Genomic DNA, 22,323 nt, shown 5'->3' with positions numbered 1-22,323 from the left:
ATTGCTAAGGCGACAAGGCGATACTGAACTCTGTCTCGTGTAACAGAGTTTACCTTGAACAGTTGGCCTAGGCAGTATGCAGAACAAATCGGTGCCTATTATAGGCGTCGCGATGAGCTTTCACTGGAACAGGGTTGCGTAACCTGGGGTGTTAGAGCGGTGATTCCGGAAGAAATGAGGGATCGCGTGCTGAATTTTCCGCATGAGGAGCATCCAGGCACCAGTCGCATGAAGATGCTGGCTAGGAGTTTCGTTTGGTGGCCTGGCATTGATCTGGCAATCGAGCAGCACGTAGCAAGGTGCAAAGTCTGCCAAGCAGTTCAGCTCGCCGCTCAGCCCGTACCACTGCATCCTTGGAACTATCCTGTGAAGTGTTGGTCGCGTGTGCATGTAGATTTTGCCTCGAAAGGTTCTCATGTCTTCCTAGTGTTAGTGGATTCATTTTCCAAGTGGGTCGAAGTGTGCTTGATGTCCTCAATATCCACCTCGAAGACTATTGGCAAACTCCGCAGTATCTTTGCAGCTTACGCTTTGCCGGAGGTCCTAGTGAGTGATAATGGTCCCCAGTTCACATCCTCGGAGTTTACCGAATTCTTGTCTTTGAATGGAATAAAGCACATTCGTCGTCCACCTTATCATGCAGCATCAAATGGTGTTGCAGAACGCACGATGCAAATGCTAAAAAAAGGTATTGCTCAAGCAGGTGCTCGAAAGTGAGGTTTCTGGTGTGCCATGTTCACTCCAGGAGTATCTTGGCAGTTTCCTAATGAGCTACTGCAATACTCCAAGCAGCATGACTGGACGCATGCCCGCAGAACTGTCCTTGAAGCGCCATCCCCGCACAAAATTGTCGCTACTCAAATGCGGGTTATATCCCGGCTGCGGCGGCTGAATTTCGATGGAGGGAAAATTCTAGAGGCCCAAGTACCGTGCGATGTCAATGCATGTTAAAGAACCCCAGATGGTCGAATTTTCCAGAGCCCTTCACTACGGCGTCCCTCATAGCCCGAGTCGCGTTGAGACGTTAAACCTCCATAAACCATAAATTGGATTTTCACAATGCCGTGCAACATAAGCAGGCACATTTCGAGGAACAGCATGATGTGGCGCAAGAGACTGAGCGGGTATTTGAATTGGGGGACCACGTGTTCTAAAAGCAGTGCATGGTGAGCGTGTGTTGTGGGAAGAAGGCATAGTGTGTCAACTGGTGAGTGCGGTGACCTATATGGTGAAAGTGTGGAACCAGCTTCGTTTTGTGCACGTCGTCCACTTGCGTCCATGGCATGCAGATCCCATATTGAGTCCTGCACGTACAGTGCTGCAAAAGCAATGACCATCACCCTCCACTGACGTCACTGCGAAGGTATCGTTAACCGCAACTACACCGGAAGAGCTTGTGACGGCACCGCCAACCACCGAGCCACTATAAGACCTGACGGGTGCAATGCCTGACACAGAATTGGCGGTTCCTACGGCAGACTTGAGTTGCAAGTTGCCACGAGCTTCAGAGACTGCACCCCCCACCCCCAGTCACAATAGCGGAAAAGCAACCACTTCGGCGAAACACTCGTACACGAAAACCCCCAGGCCGCTTTAAGCATGAGGACTTAACGAAATAAACTTTTTGGGTGTGGAAAGGAGGAAAAATGTTATAGCACATGATCACCTTATCAGCCGCGGAAGCGTTGCCCAGTTTTTGAGTGCCTGACCTCACTTTCAGCTATGTACTGCGCTCGTGAATAAACACTGAGTTGTTCCCAGGGTGCCATCGTGATAAGTTACTTCAGGGCACAAGTCTTCCTGCCTTCTGGACACCATCCTCCCCAACAACCCCGACAGCTCGGAATACACCTCCCTTTCTGAAGTTACCCGTCATGCCAAGCAGTGCTGCCAGCTGGCTCGCTCCTTCACCTCAGAACATCAAGGCCTCCGCAAACATGAGTGCGATCAAGCCAAGCCCTCTGCTTACTTCTCTGCCGGCTCACTGGTCTGGTTCTCTGTTCCTATTGCGCCCAAATTTTCGGCCAAGTTCATCGGCCCTTACCTATCTTGGAGCGTACATCACCTGGAGCTACATCATCGAACTGGTAACTTCTGCGGCGATGCCGCCGTGGCTGCGGCGTCGTTCACGTCAGCCACTTGAAACCATATTACAACACCCCGTCATCTCCTCGCCTTGAGTCGCCAGGATGGCTCTCTCCTTCCGCCGGGGCAGTTGGAACGAAGAAGATGATCATGCGCAGACATCGATGACAACGAAGCTCTTGAGGCGGCCGGCTGACGCTCGTGCTGGATAAGCGCTCCTTGTGACCCAGCCTCTTGCCCTGCTGCTTCATTGATTACTTGTACAAGAGACTTGCCGCCGGCGCTTCCCAAGTCCCAATAAACCATCTTTCAGTGCCATCAAAGTCAAGTGTACGTTAATGCCATCAAAATCAAAGTACATTAAGAAGGCACACTTTAATTGAAAGTCCATATCATTCAAACGAACCATTTGTCTGCATTCGAGGTTCCAGTTATTGAGGGTCAACTGTACTAGACTGTACTACCTAGTGCTACATTCCATACCCAAAGATCTTACAGCCGAGCTCCTGTATGGATCCATCGTTGAATGTCAATTTCCTGCTGCACAGGAAAAATATGCCAAGGCACGTTTGAAAGCTTCTAAATGAAAGCATGTCTTAGGCATCTCTGGGAATAAACAAATCTTTAGTTTCCCCTTAAAAATTTCCTTTAGTTTTGTTAAAATTACTTACAAAATTTGTAGAAAGCTACCTCTGAGCATTTAAAGGGCCCCTAGGCCAGATTTGGACATTTTAAATGAACAACCGCAGTGTATAGATGAGGCAATTACAACCGTCTTTGCCTAATAGTAGAGTAATGTGCACCATGAAAGACTATAAAAAATCAAACTAAAACCTGCTCAACTCCATCTCGAGAAAGCCAACCTTGTCCACCCTTTTGGTGGTGATGAAATGAGAGCATCCATGCTACAAAATGGCCCAGAGAACTTGCTTCGTCAAAGCACAAAGCAGACCTGAGTCTGATGCAGTTTCAGGCCTCCCCATAGAGAAGGGAAAAAAGCGAAATCTCATGCATGAAGGTCGAAGCCTGCTGCCATCCTGGAGAGGAGGGCGGCACAGCTGAGACAAGAGTGGCACAACTGCTCAGCTGTGCTATCGACAAGACATTTGAGGAAATTTTGGTAGGGGTGTGCGCCTTGGACAATGCCCCTTACATCTGAGGCAATGCAAATTTTCAACCAGAAGGTGGTCAGGGGCCTTCCAAGGATTAGAGTGGAGGTGCAGTGAAGCTCCTTACCAAGCCATCTTCATCCTTGTCGTCGAAACTCTTGGAAAAGACGAGGAGAGGGTGGTTGCACAACTTTCTAAGCGCCAGGATGCAGGCTAGGTGACAGCCAGTGTCGGTTGACAAATAGCTGCTCAGGCAGGCCCGCACAACATTTGTTTCCAGCAGGTTCTGGTAAAGCGTCAGCTGCAGTGGTCGAGGACGGCAGAAAACCACGTATTCCACTGGAAAGCAAACCATGAAAAGAAATACCTATCATTGAAAGAAAAGTGCAGCAAAATAAACAACGCATTCCTGATGCAATGTTGGTGAAGGTGGCAAAAAAGCAATGGCAAGGAAACAATGCATTTATACTCGTCAGTGGCTGGCAAAATAATGAGATCGGAGAAGGGCGTGCGCACCTACAAACACATTCAAAACTGATACATGTTCAAATGCTTGTGGAAACAAGCACTTTTAGTTGGCAATGGTTTCCTCCTGTTTAGTATATACAGTCGACCATTGCGAGAAGGCAGTCATAACACGAGAAGCGCCTGTCTCGTGTTATTCTTCACCTGTGTGCTGTGTTTTTGTGCGCTTCATCTACTCAAAAAAAATTTTATCAAAAGCCCAGCACCTGCACTACGCCTGTCCCCAAAGCCAAAACTAAATACTTATACACTAGCACATATATAAAGACTCCTTCAACTACTAGGCCAAAGCACCAAGCAATATGATAAGCTCTGCAGCACATGGTTGAGAGAAAAAAAGAAAAATCCTTGCCCTTACATCTCGTACAGCAATGAGATAAGGCCTCAGGGTAAAAGAGACAAGGCAGTGATAAGTTTGCACAAACTGGATCACACTGTTCATTCATTGCACTAGCCTTTTATGTATCCTTCGCAAAAGTTCAATTCTGCCAAACCATCCCTCCTTCCCCTTAAAACCCCCCAGTGCATGTGAAGACAGCTTCATAAACCAACTGAGCTTCAAGCATATTTTTGGCAATGCACGAGCTTTCAATTCATGTACATTTCCTCATGCCATTTCACTTTGGAATGACTGTCTGCACCACATTGTGGTCTTTTCTGAGTGCTAATTATACATATACTACGCATCTGTGCCTTTTTTTGTAGTAAAACCCCTCTTAGTCAATGCCACATGCAGGAGCCCACAAGGTATTCAAAATAAGTAAAGGGGGAGGCGGCAAAACAAATGGTCTGTTTAGTCAAAATTTTCTTTTTCTCAATTTAGTTTTTTCGTAGCCCTCTGGCCGTAGTCCATCTCATAACGAAGGATTAAAGCAAAATACGCAGTACGAATTTCAAAAATGATGTTTTCTTTTTTTAATGTGTGATCGTCGAAGATTGTGATCGAATTATGCTTCTCATGGTACTGGCACATTGCAAATTCCATGGGCTTCTGACAACACAGCACCATGATTGTAGCAGCAACATGAAGACAAGGAGAGATCAGAAGATCAGAGCATCCGTTGACTGCAATTCTATGTTTCTCTGACCAAAAGCATAAGCACATGAGGTGATAAACAAGGCAGCAAATGAGGGAATAAACTGCAAGGTTGATTTTCCACCTTTCAGTTTTTCCACAATTGCTATCGCTCCTCCCTTTGGCATTTTGTAACAAAGGCCAGCAGAATGATTCTATTTTTTGCGCATTAATTTTGAGATGTTCAGGAGTGCAGCAAAGTTCTAGATTTTTTTGTGCACATGTAGAATAGTTTTCAAAAGTTACTTTTGCAAGTTACATTTTCTTGTAAATATACATGCTGGAGTTTAGTTTTATTTTCAAAAGTACTGAGTACCTACAAAAAGGACTAATATTTTTATTGCATATAACACAGCATTGTGAACATGCTGACGCAAAAAACTTGCGCACTTTTTTCTCAGTTATTTAACACCCTGGAGATGACATTATAAGGGTGTTAACTGTAATTATTCAGTAACTATACCAGCTAGCTTAAAACAAAATGCAGTTCTTAAATCAGTATACAAAGTTACATATCTCTGCTAAGTTTGATTTCATTTCATGCATAAATAATGAAAAATAGTTTTAATTGCCGTTTCCCTCTTTACGTAATTACCGAAAACGCAAGGCAAGAAGGCAGGTTCCTACCTTTGCCTGGAAGGTAGCTCTGAATGACGTCTTGCGTCCGCCGGAGGATGAACGGTGCTGTGACCTCCATCAGCTCGATGGCACGTGCCTGACCAAGTTCTTTCTCCACCTTGGATGCCCGCGGAAGCCGAGACCTCAGGATGGGCTCCTCGTAGAGGCGCCGAAAGCTAGATGCCTTGCCTGCACCCATCGCTCCTCTGTTTAAATTGTGCAGAAACACACACATTCCTGAATACAGTCAGGCACGCAGTGTACACTGTTCACACCAATGCAACTTTGCAGAATACTTGTACATACTATCGAATGTACTGCACGACACAGGTGGCTGCTAAGGTGGGAAAGGTTCACAGCCTTCAGTGACTTCCTAATAAACAAGAAGCCATATACGTACCTTTCCAAAGTGTGCACAGGTATGTATAGCTTTTTCTCAAGTGCAATGCTTGAAGTAGGTAGCCTTCTAACTTGTGGTGATTCCAGTACGGTAAACAGCAACCAAGGTGGCTCAGTGATTATGCTGCTTGGCTGCTGAACCGAAAGGCACGGGTTCGATCCCAACTCTGGCAGTCGCGTTTTGATGGAGGTGAAATGCTAGAGGCCCGTGTACTATGCAATGTCATAGCATATTGTAACGGAAAAAGAAGAGGCCGTGCCGCTGCAGAAGAGGCACGAGGACAAGGGCGCGAGCGCAAGCGGCAAGAGGACGGTGGCTGGCGGTTGGCCGGAGAACCGGGTTTTTCGCCGTTTTTCTTGCGCCGACCCACACCGTAATATTTTTGGTGGCAGCGGTGGGATCATGCCGCTCACCCGCTCCCAGAACCAAGCACCCGACGTGGCGGACGACCGGGCTCCACCACCTGTCGATGGCGCCGACGGCACAGCGGCTGGCGCCACTAGGCCTAGGCGCTAGGAGGGGCCCAGTACTTCCCAGCAGCTGGACGCCGGTGCCGACTGCCTCCTGGATCTAGTCTCAGCTGGACGCATGGGAGGCCCGGCTGGCTGTCCATGCTGGGGAGGTGGCAGCTCTCCGGCGCGGAGTCTGTCGCCTGGTGGCCCTCGATCTTAACGCCGCAGGTCCGACGCCTTTTAGCGTCGCCACTGCCGCCGTCTCCAACACTGCCATCGTTAGGCCTGCGGTCAAAGCTGCTAATGATGTGCTCGGCGCGGGAGCATCCTCGCCGCAGTACCTACTGGGGGATCTGGGTTTGCCCACGTTCGACGGCAGCGTCTCGTGGGATGCCTACCGCATCCAGCTCGACGACATGGCGGCGGCGAGAGGCTGGAGAGAGCACAAGAAGGCAAAATGCTCATCGCCAAACTGAGGGGCCGTGTGATGGAGCTGCTGCGGAATGTGCCTCCCAACCAGCTAGGCTGTCACCCCGTTCTGGCGGGCCCCCTCGCTGACTACTACAGTGCCAGGTCATCCCCGAGTGCAGTACAACCGCCTGCGGTCCCGCCGCCAAGAGCCCGGGGAGACATACCAGGACCTGGCCGCAGCCGTTGAGCGGCTGGCTCAGGAGTCACTGCCGGGGGCGCCTCGGGATGCCGTGGCCCTGATCGGCACCGAGGCGTTCAGCGCTTGGTCCGTTTTTGGGCGCCCTGGTTCCGTCCGCACCGCCACGGAACTCGCCATTGAGACGGAATCGACCTTGTTGGCCACGCGGGGGTCGCTACCGTCTGCCGTACACAGCGCACCGGTGCAGGTTCATCGATCCGCGGCCCCTGCTGTGGCATCTGCCCGGTGTGTTCGCAGCAACCTAGGCGTGACCTGCTTCCGCAGCGGCCAGCGGAGGGACTGTTCTGTTCCCAGTTCTGTTCCCACACCACTTCATTCTCTGCTTCCTCTTCTTTTGTTGTTTTCGGATACTCCTGACGTGCTTTACGTGCTGGTCGACATTACCCTGCTTGGCCGGCATGTGAGGTTGGTTGACACAGGAGCGGCTGTCAACACGTTGGACAAATCGCTGGCTGTCAGCGCGCCCCATCTGCTTTTGCCAGCCGCCAAAACCCGGCTCTTGGCCTTGAACGGCGCCCCGGTGGTGCAGGTCGGCCATGTCATCGTCAATGTCCAAGCACTCAGCAAGACCTTCGCCACCGAGTTTGTTGTAGCAGACAGACGTATTTGGTCGGCGGTCCTCGGGTGCGGGTGGTGCCAGCAAGTGGGAATCATCCTCAGTTTTGCGACAGCAAAGCCATGGACGGACCAAACTCTCTGAGCGCAGAGTTGGCTTCGCCGGCTTTCCAACCTCGGTGTCGGCCTGTGCCAGTCGATGGTATTGGCGACCAAGCGTGCTTCCGTGTTCCTAGGTTACCTTGCGACAAAGTGTACACGTCGGGTCCAGCCGTGTGACGTGACCATCTTGACTACAGTGTCCGCCATCACTCTGCCACCGGGTGTGGCAACTTGGGTATTTTTGCTCAACATCGGCCGCGTACCTCTCGTGCTGACTACAGTGTCCGCCATCACTCTGCCACCGGGTGTGGCAACTTGGGTATTTTTGCTCAACATCAGCCACGTACCTCTCGTGCTGACTCCCGGCGCACAACTGGGCACAGCGTCAGTTTTGAGCCCCGGCTCCCCAGTTTCGCCTCTGCAACCTGGGGCTTCGCTTCACCATTCTGCGGCACCGGCGGTTCTACCGTGGGAAATGTTCCACTTTGGACCCAACCTGACCTGCGCTGAGCTCGCCTCCTTGAAGGCCTTGCTGTTCGAGCACCGCAGTTGCCTTGCTCTCAGCACCAGTGAGCTCGGGTGCACTTCTTGGGCTCAACACAGACGGCCGCAGGCCCATTCGTCACCATCCTTGTCGAGTAGAGCCAGCCAAATGGCAGGTCATCCTAGCAGCACGTGCATGACATGCTTGACCAGGAAATCATTTCCCCTTCTTGTAGCCCTTGGTCTTCCCCTGTCGTCCTCGTACGCAAGAAGGATTGTACACTCTGCTTGTGCGTCGACTATCGCAAGCTAAACGCTGTTATCCACCTCGACGTGTATCTTCTCCCTCGCCTCGACGACGCACTGGACTGCCTGAAGGGGACCCGCTATTTTTCCACCTTGGATCTGCTCTCGGGCTACTGGCAGGTGCCCGTTCACCCCAACGACGCGGAAAAGACTGCGTTTGTCACGCCCGACGGCCTCTACCAGTTTAACCACATGGCTTTCGGTCTCTCGAATGCTCCGGCCACTTTCCAGCGCCTCATGGACCGCGTTATGGGCCATATGAAGTGGACGATGGCGTTGGTCTACTAGACGACATAACTGTCTACGCGACTCTGTTTGACGAACACCAGCGCCGCCTCAGCCTTGTCCTCATGCCTCTCCTGCGGCAGCATGGCCTCCTCTTCTTTTTCCGTCAAAGGACCCCACGCGGTCAAAATTATCCGCAGCCCTTATTATCCGGAAATTATCCAGAGAAAAAATATTTGTAACGTCCAACACAAACAAAATCCTCATGCAGAAGCAGCGGAAATGCATTCATGAAGATGTTTTCGACTGACAAGATTTACTTACAGCTGCGTACCGCTGCTCAGTACTCACGGTGCATACCACATAACTGGTGATCGCGCACCAGTGATTTGCGTCAGTGCTTAAGGGTACAGTCGCAGCTCGCATCTCTGTATCATACATAGTGGAACAGGAGAGTGTTCAGAATGCCTGGAGTTCTGCACACTGTACATAATGCACTCCGACCAAGGAATTTTACCAATTCGTATCACCTGCTATATGATAACGATTCTACTGTAAAAAGGAATGGCTATTCTACGATGTTTGGTGGGATTGGACTTATGAGTGCAAAAAGCTGTGAAAACATTTGAACAATGCGAAAAGAATGTTGCACAATTATTTACATACACCCAAAGCACCTACACAGCATATAACGCTTAGAGACGACTTTCTACACGCCTCGGGGAGTGAATTAAGTGAAACTAAAGTGCACTTTCCAGTAACCTACAAAACCAGATCTCGGTGCCAGAGTTCCAATTATTAGTGCAGCAGTGATGTTAGGCATATAACAGCTCGGTTTTCTAGTGCTGTGCCAGATGTCTCAGAGCTGTCTAACCTGGACACTTCACGCTCACAGATACCATCAGTGACGTGGTGGGTTACTTAGCAAATGGAATGGTTGATAACTACATGTAATTAAATATGTGTCACACGCACATATAAGCAAAGCTAAATTAGCCAGTGCACTCAAGTAAGCAGGAAGGTAAAAAAAGATCTTGAGATCACACCACCATCAGCATCATCGTCAGCCCTGTTGCATTCACTACAGAATAAAGGCCTCTGCCACTGACCTCAACCTACAACCCTATGCTATACCATCCCACCAACACAAATCTCCTGATCTCAAGATTGAATAGTGCACTGCTTTACTTCAAACAGAAACTGTAAAACTTGCAAAGGAAAAAAGAAACTGTTGGAAAAACAGTATCAGGAAGTTGATAGTGGGTGTCTGTGTGCAGCACTATCAACACATGCAAATAAGGTGCGAGCATACCTAGTATCCCAGGGTTACAGAAGTCAACAAGAGCAAAAAATTCCTGAAGGTCGTTCTGGATGGGTGTTCCCGTCAGCAGGATTCTCCTCAGTGTTCCCAGGTTGTGCAGAGACTGAAACGGTATGGGGCAAATATGTGGAGCGAAGAGCACACACAGAAACATGCAGAAACTCTGCATATATGCACTGATATATGCACTTCCCATGCAAGAAATGGTCATTTTGCAAATATCAATATACGGCAGTAATTTTCGTGACATAAAAGCCATGGCAATAACCTTGGTATACTACAAAAAGAGCATTTCTCTCAGACAGCTGCAAGAAAGAAGAACTATGAAAAGTCTAGTAATTGCACACAAATATAATAGCAGATATGTGATATATTCGTAACTTGCAAAATGTGAGCTTTGCACAAAGGCTTTTCCTCCTTTCTTTTTGTTCATGAATGCGGCACTAATTGATACTTGTGCAATGTCACATTAAACAACTCACAAGAACAACGGAGCTAAAGAAGAAAAAAAGGTGTAAATATCAAATTAACACATTGTGCCTTAGAAGAAGAGCAATAAAACAGCTAGCTGACGTAACAACTGTGAGGCCGGCTATAGAAGGTAGTCCAGGACATGAAGAAGACAGTGTCACAGTTAAGGTTAGGATGAAAAACTATACATGAATGAGCCACAAACACAACTTTGACCACAACCTACTTCTGTAGTCTTGATGTTTGCATTCTTCAGCCTGTGTGCTTCATCACAAATCAGCAGGTCAAAGTTGATACCAGCAAGGCTGTTGCTAGTACGCATGTACATTTCGTATGACAGCACCAGTATGGGATAGAGGGGATGGCTGTTTCAGGAACACCTGGGAAAACAAAAAGGGGCAAGCATTCAAAGGTGAGAGTAAAAACTAGCAAAACAAGTGCAAACTAACAGGCACACTCTAAGTCAAGCACCTCAATGGCTTCACTGCAAGGGAGCTGCCTATATGTGGTACGCAATAGCGCAGGAGCACAGGGTAAGCTAGGCATGCAATATGGCATACAAATAGTGTATTGTGCAGATGCATGGAAAACAAGGAGCAAAGACAGCACAACCCGTTACCCATACAAGTAAATTTACTACAGATGGTCAGTGGTTATCATTAGCCCACTCAATTCCGCGGTCCATCTGCGAGGGCATAGCCCGACCTGGGTTTCTGGGCTTTCTATGCTAAATGCTTGCATAACACTTTCTTCTATGCTGCGATTCGCTAGTATCTGACGATCAAAATGGTGCCATTGGCAAGCCTCTATACACATTTTGGATGGAGCTACAGCTGGTTTCTGGTGCTATTTACCGTGGCAACACAGCCATGTGAACAATATTTTCGAAGAGAGAAACTTTCCTCTCGGTGTAGCTTATTGTTTTCCAGTCGCTTTTTGGTAGAATATGCACCTGATATAAACAAAAATATACATCACATTCATGAATATATTTCCATGCTTTCGGATTTCCATGCCGGGGCTCAAGTTACGTCTGAAGTGCCAGGCTCATAGTCAGAGACCTAATCCACCTCACACTCACTGCTTTGAATATCACCTAAAAGTTTAGTCTATTCTGCATACCCCTCACTGCCAAAAGCAGCACATGAATTTCAGAGCCCTTGAAGCTTCAGTCTGAAATTTCAAGAACCGGCAAGAAAATTATTTTTTTCTGGCAATATATTTTAGAAACTAGTGAAAAACTAGTGTCACATGGTGCAAAAAATACTACCAAAAATAAGAAACCAAGCATGCAGCACGTTCTGCTGATTCGTAGTTTAGAGCGAGGATGGCGAATCGCTGTCTTTAAAAGCATTAAAAGGGGCATTGAGGACAATTCATTCCCTGATGGCAATGATGTCGTAGAGGTACAGCGTCCACCTTGCGTGCAAGAGGGCCAGAATTCGAATCCTGGCGCCGCGCAATTCTCCACCAGACCTTTAAAAATAAACAACTATGTGTGTCGACAGAATTGCATAAACAGGCCTGGGGTGCGGCACGATCTCGGTGACCAGAATCAACAACCCACTCCCTCACCAGAGCAGGATATCGCCACCCTTTTTGTAGTATTAACAAGAGGGTGGCAACTATCGTAATTAGGCTTAATAAGAGGTACAAGCTTAATGTGGAGCAGGCCTATGCACCTACTTGAATAAAAAAGTAGTGCAAAAAAGACGACCACAGGAGGAAGACACCACAAACGCGAACTTGGTGTCTTCCTCCTGTGGTCGTCTTTTCTGAACTACTTTTTTTATTCAAGTATGTGTCCCCAACTAGCCCAGAAACAAGTTTTATTGAACCATATATCTATGCACCTACATCCAGACATGATGACCAGATCGTTGAAAGCTTCTATGAAGACATGGAACCGACAATGAACAAAGTAAAATCACAGTACACTTGTACACATGGGTGATTTCAATAGAAAGGTAGGCAAGAAGCGGGCCGAAGACCAGGCGGTAGGCGACTATGGCATAGGCCCTAGGAATAGCAGGGGGGAGTTATTAGGAGAGTTCGCAGAAAGAAATAATTTACTGATCATGAACACCTTCTGCAAATGAGAGAACAGGAAGTGGACGAGTAAGAGCCTCAATGGTGAGACTAAAAATGAAATCGACTTCATACTATGCGTTCAACCTGGCATCGTTCAGGATGTCGAGGTCGTCAGAAAGGTGCAGTGTAGCGACCACAGAATGGCAAGGTCTAGAATTAGTTTACACTTAAAGAAGAAACGGTAGAAAGTAGTGAAGCGGAAGCCCCGTAACGAGTCAGCGGTAAGGGGCAAATTAGACGAATTCAGGATATCGCTGCAGAGGAGATATTCAACTTTAACTGAGGCAGACAATCTTAATGTTCAAACAATGAGCAATAATCTCACAGCTATCATTATGGAGGGCGCAGTAGAAGCAGGCGGTAGGATGGTTCGACAGGATACCGTCAAGCTATCCCTAAAGCTAAACATGGGTTAATGACATCCTAGTCAAAATCAAGAGGAAGAAATGGGCTTGGGCAGGGCACGTAATGCGAAGGCAAGATAACCGATGGTCCGTAAGGGTAACGGAGTGGATTCCAAGGAAAGGAAAGCATAGCAGGGGACGGCAGAAAGTTCGGTGGGTGGATGAGATTAGAAGTCTGCGGGGATACGGTGGCCATAGCTTGCAAAGGACAGGGTTAATTGGAGAGACATGGGAGAGGCCTTTGAACTAGCGTAGTCAGGGTGATGATGATGAGAAGGGCAAATCGAGGTTAGTTGGCCTGGATTGGTGAATTACCATTTTTCCAGTGACAAAACTCAAAATACGGGGCTCTAATTTGCTAGAAATTGGAGAAAAAACCGACACACATGCTGCCACCACTGCCTCTTTCTTCAAGTACACCTCACTGGCTTCAGGCAAGGTTTTTGTTCAACAGAACAGAAAGTGGGCGAGGTTACAAACCTGGATATGAAGGTAACTTTTACATCACTACCAGCACTTTTATCACACAAGAAAGGTGAAAAGAAACAAAATGTAGAAAATTAAAGAAGGCAAGCTGACAACACCCAACATCGTCACCAATGTCAGAAGTTCGAATTGTTGGTAAATTATATTTCACACTTTACCTTAAAATTTCTGACCAATGAAAGTTTTTTTTTCACTCAGTCATCCCACCAGTAACGAAAAATGAAGTAAAGAAAGCCTTAGGAGCAATGAAAAGGGGAAAAGCAGCTGGGGAGGATCAGGTAACAGCAGATCTGTTGAAGGATGGAGAGCACATCGTGCTAGAAAAACTAGCCACCCTGTATATGCAATGCCTTAGGACCTCGACTGTACCAGAAGCTTTGAAGAATGCAAACATTATCTTAATTCATAAGAAGGGAGACGCCAAGGACTTGAAAAATTACAGGCCGATCAGCTTACTATCCGTGGCCTACAAAGTATTTACTAAGGTAATCGCTAATAGAGTCAGGGCAACCTTAGACTTTAATCAACCAAATGATCAGGCGGGCTTTCGTAAAGGATATTCCACAATAGATCATATTCACACTCTCAGTCAGGTGATAGAGAAATGCACAGAATATAACCAACCTCTATATATAGCTTTCATTGATTACGAGAAAGCATTCGACTCAGTGGCAACCTCAGCAGTCATACAACCATTGCGTAATTAGGGGGCAGAAGAGCCGTATGTCAAAATACTAGAAGATATATATAGCAACTGCACAGCTACTATAGTCCTCCATAAAGTCAGCAATAAAATTCCAATAAGGAAGAGCGTCAGGCAAGGAGACACGATCTAGCCAATGCTACTCACCACCTGTTTACAGGAGGTATTCCGAGGCCTGAATTGGGAACAGTTGGGAATAAGAATAAATGGAGAATACCTAAATAATCTGCGATTCGCTGATGACATTGCCTTGCTGAGTCACTCACGAGGTGAACTGCAAATCATGATCAATTAGTTTGACAGGCAGAGCAGAACGATGGGTCTAAAAATTAACATGCAGGAAACCAAGGTAATGTTCAACAGTCTAGCAAGGGAACAACAGTTCACAATTGGCAGCGAGAGCCTGGAAGTTGTAAAGGAATACGTCTACTTAGGGCAGGTAGTGACAGCTGATCCAGATCAAGAGAGGGAAATAACTAGAAGAATAAGAATGGGATGGAACGCATATGACAGGATCTCTCAGATTAAAAGTAGCAGTTTACCAAGTTCCCTCAAGAGGAAAGTGTACAACAGCTTTATTTTACCGGTCCTCACCTACGGGGCAGAAACGTGGAGGCTAACAAAAAAAGTTCAGCTTAAGTTAAGGACAGCGCAGCGAGCCATGGAAAGAAAAATGATAGGTGTAACGTTAAGAGATCGGAAGCGGGCAGAGTGGGTGAGGGAACAAACGCGGCTTAATGACATCCTAGTCGAAATAAAGAGGAAGAAATGGGCTTGGGCAGGGCATGTAATGCGAAGGCAAGGTAACCGCCGGTCCTTAAGGGTAACGGGGTGGATTCCAAGAGAAAGTAAGAGTAGCAGGGGGGGGGGGGGGGGGGGGGGGGGGCAGAAGGTTAGGTGGGCAGATGAGATTAAGAAGTTTGCAGGCAAAGGGTGGATGCAGATGGCAAAGGATAGGGTTAATTGGAGAGACATGAGAGCGGCCTTTGCCCTGCAGTGGGTGTAGTAAGGCTGATGATGATGATGACTAAAAAGAGACCAACTACTAAATTTTATATTAAGAACGAAAACTGATGGAGTTGTCCCAAATGGATCAAAGTGTTTCACACAACTGTCAGCATGCGAAAATATTAGGCAAAACAAGAAATGCTGTGTCTGTCACAAAATACATAGTCAAAAAAAGCAAGAATTCTTACAGAAGCCAAGTGGGAAGTTGCTGGATAAATGCAGATTATCATTGTTTGTTACCCACCCCATTTTTAATGTCTAGGCTGTGCAACAGGTAACGAGTATTAATATAGTAAAAAAGTAACACAGGCAATGCAACGCTCTACTCACATCAATTTTGTTGTTCTGGTCAACATGGTAGACTCTGAGGTTTCTATTCACCAGCCACTTCTTGAACTCTCTCACCCAATTCTGCACAATGAGCGCACAAACAGTCACCATGTGCACTAGAATGGCAGATGCAAAGGTGTAACATTGTTCACAGTTTGTGCATTTCTGCACAGGGCATGGCAATGCACTATACCCAAATAAAGTGGACAACACAAAGCAAAACAGCATTCAATGCCATTTCTAGCCGAACACCCATGCTACTTCGAATAAAAGTGCCGCTAGAATGGACAGAACGAAATGTAAAAAAATGTTGAGCCCCAGTAATAATTTGGTAAAAGAGTGCGTTCGCTGATTTCAGCAATTATATCCAAGAGTGTAACTGACCAGCTTGAGTAAACAAAATGCAAGCAACAAGGACTTATTCAATGTAAAACTTCTCCAGGAAAAAAATACCAAAGTAGCAACGCAAATAAACATCTAAGAATTTTATTCAGTGCTCTATCCTTTGTGCGTACCTTTACTAGGCTACTTGGAGTCACGATGATGATTTTACGGAGAAGTGGCTGGCCTCCATAGGGGCCCTGTCTCAGGAGAGTCCTGCGAAAAAAGCCATCATTGGCTCAACCACCAAAATCTTTATTGCTCCACTATTTGTGCAAACACCTACGACAAAGACATAGCGCCTCACCAGATGAGTGCAATGCACTGTAGAGTCTTCCCAAGCCCCATTTCGTCTCTGAAAACAGAAACGAGCCATCATGAAATTTATGAAGTAGAACGTTCTTGCGGGTTAGTTGGTTTATTGCAGAAAAAAGGTTAGTACTGTGTGAATGAGCCACGACAGGAGAGCAGGAACAAACACGACAACACATGCGCGGACTTCCAACTGTTTATTCGAGACCGAAAGGCAAACGCTATATAAGGGCTGAACCTAGGCACATAACCATCACTGCCATTCACAGAAGACCTGATTAAAATCTAGACCGCATTGATCATATTTTTAGGTTGCAGAAGGGGCAATAAACCACAGAGCACTCAGTCAGCATGTCCCCAGCCACTCAATGTCAAGAAAATGATTAAAAAGAAGTAAGGAACCTAGCAATCAACCTGAGTAAAGAGGGTGAAAAATACGCAAAGTGACAATGCAGGTGACCCAACAGACAACAAGAGTAAGAAAACTATGAAAACGCGACAAAATCATGGTGTGACATGTGGGAAAACTGGGATGAGAGCATGGAAACAACAAAGAACACGAGTAAAGGTGAAAATTAAAACCAGGTAAAAGAGTGGAATGAGGTATGGAAAACAAGCATGACATGGAAGCCAACAAGGAACATGTGTAAAAGGTGAGCATAAAACCAGATAAAACTACATTTTCGGCCTTGAGGTACATACATCTCAGGAACAAAATTAGGACAGAAGTGATACAATTATAGGTGGCCTTCTAAAAACATGATTTCACTCAGTGAAAGCGAAATAGACGGAGTGCTGACACATTTTTCACCATTTTTTACGATGTGATAGGCTTCGATCACCTCCCTTTCAGCCTTATCCCTTGATTTAAACAAAAAAGTAGTATTGTGCAAAACTGGGTTGCAAGGCAACGCTATCTTTTTGTTTAAATCAAGAGAGAAGACGAAAAGGGAAGTGGTCGAAGCCTATCACATCGTAAATGTGTCAGCACTCTGTCTATTTCGCTTTCACTGAGTGAAATCATGTTTTTAGAAGGCCACCTATAATTGTATCACTTCTGTCCTAATTTTGCTCCTGAGATGTATGTACCTCAAGGCCGGAAATGTAATTTATCTGGTTCTATGCTCACCTTTTACACTTGTTCCTTGTTGGCTTCCATGTCATGCTTGTTTTTCCTACCTCATTCTACTCTTTTACCTGGTTTTAATTTTCACCTTTACTCGCGTCCTTTGTTGTTTTCATGCTCTCATCCCAGTTTTTCTACATGCCACACCATGATTTTGTCACGTTTTCATAGTTTTTTTACTCTTGTTGTCTGTTGGGTCACCTGCATTGTCACTTTGCGTATTTTTCACCCTCTTTACTTAGGTTGATTGTTAGGTTCCTCACTTCTTTTTAATCATTTTCTTGACATGGAGTGTCTGGGGACATGCTGACTGAGTGCTCTGTGGTTTATCAGCCCTTCTGCAACGTAAAAATTTGATCAATGTGGTCTAGATTTTAATCAGGTCTTGTGTGAATGACAGTGATGGTTATGAGCCTAGGTTCATCACTTATATAGCTTTTGCCTTTCGGTCTCGAATAAACAGTTGGAAGTCCATGCATGTGTTGTCGTGTTTGTTCCAGTTCTCCTGTCGTGTCTCATTCGAGCAGTGCTAACCTTTTTTTCTGAAAATTATGCTGTGAGAGAGACACTTGCACAACAGGAAAATGCAGGCACGTCCGCAAGTGCTGAATGGGACTACTGCAGCAATGCATGCATCTTCCCTATCCTCATAACCACTGCACTGCATATTGAATGCATTCCTACATTAATGAAGCCGTCCATGAGGTATAGGAATGCGAGCTCGCACAGAAGCCCTTGCATTTTGTCAAGGTTATCTCCTCTTCTTCCAGGAGCTCATATAAAAGCTGTGTATTTTTATGTTGTTCTTGCGCCCTCAGAAAATGGCGCTATTTCTTTTTCATCCCCCCCCCCCCCCCCCCTCCTTTGTCCTCCAAGCCTCCTTCCAAGCCAACCTCGCTTACTAGATTTCTGCGCAGGGAAACAAAACTGCAATTGTCATGAACACCTAGGCCCATGAATGTAGTTAGTCAATGCATTCCTACATTAAAAAGAAAAAATGCTGCTGGCAGCTTGCCATTGCTAAGCAAGAAAAATTGTGTGAAAGCAGGTTTTTGCAGGTGAACACCACTGCCACCATACCTGAAAGCGCAAGTGACGTGTCAACTGACCCAGAGAGCCAGTTATGTACCTTTCCTTTCTTCAAAATCAAGGGAGTCTACAACATTGTTGATGTGGCAACAGACGCATACCAGTACCCAACAAAGGAATGCCATTTACTGTCGTACATGCGGCGCTTATTTAGCATTTGGCAGCGCTAGTGCGGCTGTTGATGTCGATGCGATGACACTACACTTTTTCCCCCCCTTGTTTATTGTTTTTAGTCGTAACCCCAACGTTCTGGCAGACGACGATCTCTTGTGCTCCTCCGTAGAGGAATGGGCCTAGAAGATTCAGCGTTGCCTGGTTGGCAGAGGTTGGGGTTGTCTTCCTTGTCTTTATTGTGTCGTTTTTCTGTGCGCAAAAACGAATTCTAAGAATGGACCAATTAGCCCCACAACACATTTTATTGGGGGGTGGCAACGGAGATGCTTCGGGTGTGCCGCAGGCAAGCCCTTCTTGGGGCATTGCTGGCTCCTGCTGCCTGTATTGCGCAAACGGATCTAACGCGGGCTCTTGCGAGTGAGGTCCCGTTGGATCTGCAAGATCGGCGGTCCTGTCGAACTTCCTCGAAAGAGTCGGCCGAGTTCTGGGAACCGGCACAGGCTGCTCAGGAGCAGGAAACGTTGCCTCTACCAGATGGTCTGCGTGAACAAAGTGCTCTTGATTTTCACGTTCACCAAGTATGTCACAGCGCTGACTCGTCTGATAATGATACCAATCATCCATGCAGGGTCACCTGGTCTAGTTCCCTTCACCCTACCGTCACCTTCTTTGAACTTGCACCAACAGGCAGATGGCTGTTGAGCGTACCATCTCTCGTCTTTCTCTAGATGGTTGTGAAGCTCGGAGTGCAGCATGGTTAGCCATGTCCTTGGACTCCAGGACAAGAAGAATTCAGTTGGGGTTCTTCTGGTTGCCGCACATGAGGTATTCCTGTAGTGGAAAAGAAACTGGTCAACATGATGCTGGATAGATTCTGTTGCACCCACTCGCTCTTCATCCTTCACTTGTTTTTCCAGGTTCCTTTTACGGTCTGAACAAGCCTTTCAGCAGCTCCATTAGACGCTCGATGATTAGGTGGTGTTGTCCGTCAGATGACAGAAAACTTGCAAACTCCGACGATACAAACTGCAGGGTGTTGTCGGTGACAACCTCTTCCGCCAGACCAAACACTGTGAGAATAGTTTGTAGTTTTTCCATTTTCTTGGCTGCAGTTCTAACAGGCATGCAGACCACCTCTACCCATCTTGAATAAGTGTCCACAAGAACGGGCAACCAGTCAGGGTTGCAGTATGCGAAGTCGAGATGAATCCTCTGCCACCACTGTGTTGGCCAGTGCCATGAAGTTATAGGCAGACGCCGCGCAGCATTTTGAGTTAATTGGCAACTGGTGCACTCCCTCACTGTTTTTTTTTTATGCTCTCCAGTCGCTTTGGCCACCAGACAAGACTTTGAGCAAGCATTTTCATGCGAGTCTCTCCCGGATGACCCTCGTGCAAGAGCTTCATTACTAAGCATTTCAAAGAATCTTGTACGAGCAGCCAGCTGCACCATGTGATACAGTCACCGTCTACGGATAGCTCATAATGTCTAGTGAAATACGGCACAAGCACTTCTTCCATTACTTTGGAAGGCCTCCGTGCCGTGTGTACAACAATACTTTAGACAAGACCACGTCCCAGCTGGTTTCTTTGCAAATCTTATCGGCCACCACAGGCAGTTCATCGGTCACCGAAAAGAACTGTACATAGTCACTGCCGTCATTGACGTTTTTCAGTGGGATGCGCAAAAGCGTGTCTGCATTTGCGACTGAGTTGCCTTTCCGATATTGCCACGTGTAACAATAAGCTGCGAGCAAACGCATACATCTTTGTATATGGGTGGCTGCTGCTGCCGAGGTAGATATTGGTGTATCATCTGCACAGATAATGCACAGTGCGAGAGTATGGCAGTTAAACAGGAGGCACATTTCGCTGCGGGAGTAGCATAGTGCTCTCGTGCAGCGGCCAGCGAAGCTGATCTGTTTGCACCACTGTGGGTTCAAAATCCAGTCGCAGCAATATTTATTTTATTTCTGCAAGTATCTGAGAGGTTTCAGACACACCTCGCATTTTTCAGGATTGCTAGTAAAATAGTGCTCTCGCACTAAAAACTGACCAACCTAGACTAGGAATCCCTATTCATCCAGACCATGCAAGCAACTTTAACCAAAACCAGTAGCCCATGCCAAGCATCTACGCTTGGTCATAATATCATATTGTCACCGACGAACAGTTGACAGTATATTCTTCACATAAAAATTGGCTACTGCTCCTGTCCTGCTCGTTGTGAGTAAGAAACCCGTACAGGTTTCGAAACGTCTTTTCTTTTCGCCTATGGTCAGTGACTGCTTCTTCATTTCATCGAGTCATCATGCCTGACCAGACAGATTTCCGTTGAATTCTCAATGACTAAACTAGGCTAGGGCTCAGTCAAAACATTTGGCGAGTGCTCTCATTAGCTGCAACTGCCAACTTGCAAAATTCTGCTATAGTATGATACAACTTAAAAAAACAGCAGTTGTTAACACTGGGCCACGGTCAGCGGCGTACTGTATTCCTCCACTAGCCAGTCACGAAAGTAAACGAAATGAGCTTTTTAACATTTGACTTTATTAAACAAGCCAGGTGTCAAAATTCTAGAGCTTATAACTTTTTTCTTTTGATTAGCTTCTTGTTTAGGTGACAAGAGAAGTTTTAACAACGGCCTACTTTTGTGTCGTAGAGGAATTCTGTGCGCTGGTCCTGAATGTGGGTGGAGCCTCACCGCAGATTTAAGTTGTACAAACGCACAGATCTTTCCCAACAGCAAAACATTGGAGGAGACACTTAAGCTCAGTCTTAAGTGTCTTAATGCCCATATATAAGGAATTGGTCATTCTCGAATTTACATTCACAGATCTCCCGAGGTCCTCACGCGATGGCAGGGGCTGGGGCTTGTGCAACCCAACAACCTCTTGCTACCAATCATTAAATGTACCTGCGACGGTGGGCAGTTCGTTCACAATCCAGTGGGCAGGCTGTGATGCCGCCACAAGGTCACAGGGCTTAGGTGGCCCACCTATGTTGCTTCTCTGCAGATTTTTCACTCACAACACCAACGCCGCTGTAGGATTTTCTGCACAGCAGGAGCCTTACACTGTTGTGTTAAAACTCTCAATCACAGACTCATTTCCACTCCCTGCTCTGCACATAAAAGGGGTTACTCCACTGTGTTCTTTTTCAAAAAAGGAGAGTTTGCCCTCTTCAAAAAATTTTTCAGTATAAAAATTTTAGCACATTAAATTCCTTATTTTAACTTTTAAAATTGGCTGTTTTATAGTTTAAATATAAATTTAAAGTCATAATTACCATTTAAATCTGTATTTAAATCTAAAATACAAAATTGAAGTTTAAATATAAATTTTGGCATCACATCAAAACTGAAAAGTTCAAATTTTAAATTTTTTAAGAGTTTACATTTAATGATAACTTAAGTTAATAATAATTAAGCCAGAGAGCCACCCACTACTACTGATTTGGCTTCATCGATGGTTCAGTGAAGCTCCCAACAACGCCTCTCACCACAAATAATTTTACAGCAATGTTCCCTCAATGTTTTACGAGTTCCTGCACGAGCAGATCCTATTGCGTATGGTAAATGATATAGTTCTGAGCGCATGTTACAACTTCATTTCATTATTTTGAGTGCAAACATAGGCAAATCACGAGGTGCTTTATAATGACAAAGATGCAGAGGGCCTTAATAGACCCAACCGAGTATTTTGCTGCTCCAGCCCCTCTGACAGAATTAATTCAAAATAGCAGCACACAAAGTTGGCAGCTCCAACTGAGGTCCCTCTGTTTTAGCACCTAAATCAATTCACGTGTCATGCACTAATTTGCCACTGCACGATGCACCCCCCACCTGACATGAAAAGTACAAACATGATTTCATGTCAGAAAA

General features: G+C 46.3%; 1 protein-coding gene across 1 annotated transcript in view; it reads right to left on the bottom strand.

Annotated features, from left to right (window-relative positions):
- The window catches only part of LOC144120429 (DNA repair and recombination protein RAD54B-like), a 72,576-nt gene that overhangs the window by 25,992 nt on the left and 24,261 nt on the right, over positions 1-22,323 (bottom strand). The window contains 8 exon segments of the mRNA XM_077652800.1: positions 3,322-3,533; positions 5,422-5,601; positions 9,918-10,029; positions 10,624-10,755; positions 10,757-10,777; positions 15,420-15,500; positions 15,935-16,016; positions 16,108-16,155. Of these exon segments, the coding sequence (XP_077508926.1) occupies positions 3,322-3,533; positions 5,422-5,601; positions 9,918-10,029; positions 10,624-10,755; positions 10,757-10,777; positions 15,420-15,500; positions 15,935-16,016; positions 16,108-16,155 (868 nt within the window).

The sequence above is a fragment of the Amblyomma americanum genome, chromosome 2, assembly GCF_052857255.1.
Source record: "Amblyomma americanum isolate KBUSLIRL-KWMA chromosome 2, ASM5285725v1, whole genome shotgun sequence".
NCBI lineage: Eukaryota > Metazoa > Arthropoda > Arachnida > Ixodida > Ixodidae > Amblyomma > Amblyomma americanum.
This window is presented reverse-complemented; position numbering and strand designations above follow the sequence as displayed.